The sequence below is a fragment of the Fukomys damarensis genome, unplaced genomic scaffold, assembly GCF_012274545.1.
Source record: "Fukomys damarensis isolate Sample0158 unplaced genomic scaffold, DMR_v1.0_HiC HiC_scaffold_9, whole genome shotgun sequence".
Classification (NCBI taxonomy): domain Eukaryota; kingdom Metazoa; phylum Chordata; class Mammalia; order Rodentia; family Bathyergidae; genus Fukomys; species Fukomys damarensis.
The window spans coordinates 25,292,123-25,296,300 of NW_022900921.1; the positions used below are offsets into that span (position 1 = coordinate 25,292,123).

General features: G+C 44.3%; 1 protein-coding gene across 1 annotated transcript in view; it reads left to right on the forward strand.

The window, feature by feature from the left end:
- The first annotated feature begins 3,689 nt into the window (after positions 1 to 3,689).
- Positions 3,690 to 4,178, forward strand: part of LOC104860847 (death domain-containing protein CRADD) — a 2,339-nt gene continuing 1,850 nt past the window's right edge. The window contains exon 1 of the mRNA XM_010622155.2: positions 3,690 to 4,110. Within this exon, the coding sequence (XP_010620457.1) occupies positions 3,708 to 4,110 (403 nt within the window). The 5' untranslated portion in view covers positions 3,690 to 3,707. The remainder of the gene's footprint in view (positions 4,111 to 4,178) is intronic.

The following is a 4,178-nucleotide window of genomic DNA, read 5'->3' on the forward strand; positions in this document are numbered from 1 at the left end:
CAAGTCAACATTTTACTGAACAAATAAATGGATCCAATTTAATACATCCAAAATAAACTTTTCACTTCCAATTGTTCAGACCAAGGACCAGGGACTTAGCTTAGTGGTTCCACTGCCTGCCTTGCAAGCTCAAGGTCCCAAGTTTGATCCCTGGTACAAAAAAAAAAAAAAATGATGAAATGTTCAGACCACAAGCACTGAAGTCATCCTTCACTTCTCTCTTTCATGTCCCACATTCACTATATTAATGAACCACATCTATTTAGCCTTAGAAATATATCCAGAATCTACCCACTCCATTTCATCGTTACCATCTTGTTCCAAGCCGCAACACTTTGCAGTTAGATTATCGCTACTGCTTGATAAGTGGTCTCCCTGCTGTTTTTTAATCTTAAACCTGCCTCTCAGCAACTTATACTGTAAACACCAACTACAGTGATCCTTTGAAAATGTAAATAAGATCATGTCCTTTTCTCAATCAAAACCTACAATCACCTCTCCTTTTATTTTTTTCTCCTTTTATTTCTGTTAAGAACAAAGTTCTTACAACGCCTACAGTGCCCACATAATTTAATGCTGCTACCTCTGTGACCTTAACTTTTCTCACTGGCCCCCTCTGCTCCAGCTTTCTGTAGCTCTTTGAACAAGCTTAGCAGACTCCTGCCCCAGGGTCTTTGCATTCCTTCTGCCCAGAATGCTCTTCCTGTTATGTATCCACAGCATGCTTCCTTCATTCTTTCGCATCTCTACTTATAAATCATCCTATTAGAGAGACCTTCCTACTTCTCTTCACAGAGTCATATTCATGCTCTACTCCTTACCTTGGTAACTTTTGTATGTAGTATCTCACCATCTGACACACCATATTTATCACTGACTGACCTTTTCCATTGTCTATTTACCCCACAACGTGTCAGAGCTAAGACAGCAAAGACCTTGCCTTACTGCTGTATTTCAAGAGTCCAGTGTCAATCATGTTAAGATTCTCTGACCAATGGACCAATGAATGCAAGAATGGATGCAGTGTGCTTATCTGCAAAGAAGCCAAGACTCACAAGGTCCTGGCGTTTGAGAATCCATAAATAACTGCAACTCATAACACCAAGACTTTCCTATAGATAAAGGCATGACTTTTGACATTGCCTCCAAGGCATCTATTGAATGAGTTTGTTGGGTAACTCCATGACCTTGCCCCCACTGGAGAACTGGATCCTTCTCCCATTTGTGCCATGATCTCTTCAACACTTTGCCAAATAGCCAGAGCTCCAGTGCCTTTACTAACAGGGATGTTGTTTGTCCAGACTGCCAGTGTGGGCTTCTGAGTCTGCTGGAAAAAAGCCAGTGTAAGTGCAAATGCTTATCCCTGGGAGGCTGGGTTTTGTGGATCACATGCAGCAGAATGAAGAGCAAATTTATTACAATCAGACAGCAAACTCCACCCACTCACCCCACTAAGCTGATACTTCTTCCTGGGCTATGGCAGGGCTGCTGTGGCTGTGGCATCTGGCAATATTTCACTGACTCCTGGATTTCTCCACTTACTGGCACAGAATTGAGCCTCTGGTGCCCCAGGAAAATATATTCCAGTGACACTCATTTGTACCCTGATTACCCTTGCTGAGGTCCTAAACACAAACACACACACACACAGACACACACACAGACACACACACACACACACACACACACACACACACCAGACACATTGACTTTGATGCACTGGCTTTGACTGCCCTGTGACACCACAGACACGAGAATGGATGAATCACATGGTAGGCACTTCTCACATGGGCTGCTCATGTGGTTCATGTACAAGGATAGGGGAAGTGACCTTGATTCATAAATGCGATACTCTTGGCAGGAACCTCTCGTGTTCTCTCCTTGCATTCAGCTAAGGGGCAAAGCCCAGAGAGAAGCTTTTTGCTTTACTCCTAAGTCAAATCACTGTTCTAGGACTACTTAATGGAGAACGGTAAGAACAATGTGTTGGCTCACGATTCCCTCACAGTGTGCCTGTTACTTCCCACAGTGTGTGTACTTCTCCCTTCCCAGGCTGCTGAGGGCCCACTTTCTGGATTCAGGTACCTTCTGCTTTCTACCACTTACCAGGGAGGCTTTGTAAACTGGAGCTAGTGGAGCCTTGGGAAAAATGAATTGCTTGGCGTTTACAGATGAGCTCTGTGTGTGCACATGCAGCACAAATACATGTTACACATGTCTGCACACATGTGCATGTTGCAGAGATTGTGTCAATGCATCACAGACACAGGTGTATATCTGTAAACAGACAGCCTGGTCCCACATAGTCTGCATTGTCACAAAAAGGTCCATATATAAGGACCTTTTCTATTATGCACAACTTTCATATATAGGATATTTATAGAACAAGAAGCCCAAATGGGATTTTTCCTACCTTTTGAAATACGGAAAATCCAAAATTATACAATATTTGGCATGGCCACTGCAAAGTGAGGAGCTACTCTACCTCAGCAAGAATTGAAAAGATGGACAAAACAATCTAGTTTTTCAACCTGAGTCTAATATGTACCTGAGGGTATAAAATTATTGAAAGGAGATCACAAAGAGGTTTTTGTGCATCGATGTTCATAGCAGCATTAGTCACAACAGCGAAGAGGTGGGAGCAATCCAGTTGTCCACTGACAGATGAATGCATAAGCAAAACACAACCTATAAACACAATGGAATGTTATTCATCCTTAAAAAGGAAATTCTGGCCATGCTGCAACATGGCTGAACCGTGAAGCTATCATTCTAAGTGGAACAGATTGAAAAAGTTCAGAAGGAAGATGTTTTGGTGAAGTTTTAGATGTGACATTGTTTTCTCAGCTCACCTTTAGGTGGGAAATGGGAGCATGTCCTTCTCATCCTATACCTATAGCTAGAATCATTACAGAGAGCTTTATCTGAGCCCCTGAAATTAGAGGCAAACATATGGAGCTGGTGATTGTGCCCTACCCAAAATGTTTTCAGGTAAAAAAGAGGCTGGGCTGGCTCACTGCTCAGCTGGCCAGGAGAGAAGGGGCACTGTGCTAAAAATGGCCAACACTCTAGCATTGGCTAGGTAGTGAATGCCTGAGAATCTTCCCTGCATATATGGACCATGCACAAAAGAGATCTGGCTGGAAGTTTTGGTCCAAAAGTCTCCAGGTACAGTGATAGCAAGGAGGAATTTATAAGGGGTGAAGGAATTGGCACATAGCCAGGCAGTAGAAATAAGCCATTCCCTAAGGAATTGCAGTTGGAAGATCCCTAACACAAGGGTCTTCAAAAATCCACAGAGTAAATCACAAGACAAAGAGTTAAACTTCAACTTTGCTGAAACCAGATGAAACCAATACCAGGGTCTAGGGTGTCAGGGAGATCAGATGTCCCAAACCCCACCCTCCATGTTGCCTGGAGGAGCCAGAAGAGGCCTCAGGGAGTGGGAAAGAAAAAAAAGGACCCCTTTCTCCTTGTCCCATATTGGGGTCTCCAGCCATAAATCAGTCCCTACTGTATGGGAGAGGCAGGAGGACACACATCTTCACTTTTAGTACAATTTGGAGTCATTCCAGTTATCCAGAAAGGAAATTTTAATTATGGAAATGAGTCTATTCTTTAGATTGTAAGTGCCAGGGGAGGATTTGTGATTTTCTAAAATTATGATCAAAGAAATCAGGAAAAGATACGTGGTTGCAGACGGAGAAATGGAGGCCAGAGACAAACAAGTGCTCCGTTCCCTTCACCTGGAGCTAGGTGCAGAAGTGCTGGTGGAGGGATTGGTTCTTCAGTACCTTTACCAGGAAGGAATCTTAACAGAAAACCATGTTCAAGAAATCAAAGCTCAAACCACCGGCCTCCGGAAAACAATGTTGCTGCTGGATATCCTGCCTTCCAGGGGTCCTAAAGCATTCGATACCTTTCTAGATTCTCTACAAGAATTTCCCTGGGTGAGGGAGAAGCTGGAGAAGGCAAGGGAAGAAGCCATCACTGAGCTGCCTAAAGGTGAGCAGGTGCCTGGGATCCCCTCGCACATCCTCAGCAGCTCCCCGTCGGACCAGCGGATCAACCAGCTGGCGCAGAGGCTGGGCGCCGAGTGGGACAACTGGGGCTGTCGCAGACAGACGTCTACCGCTGCAAGGCCAACCACCCCTACAACGTGCAGTCGCAGGTGGTGA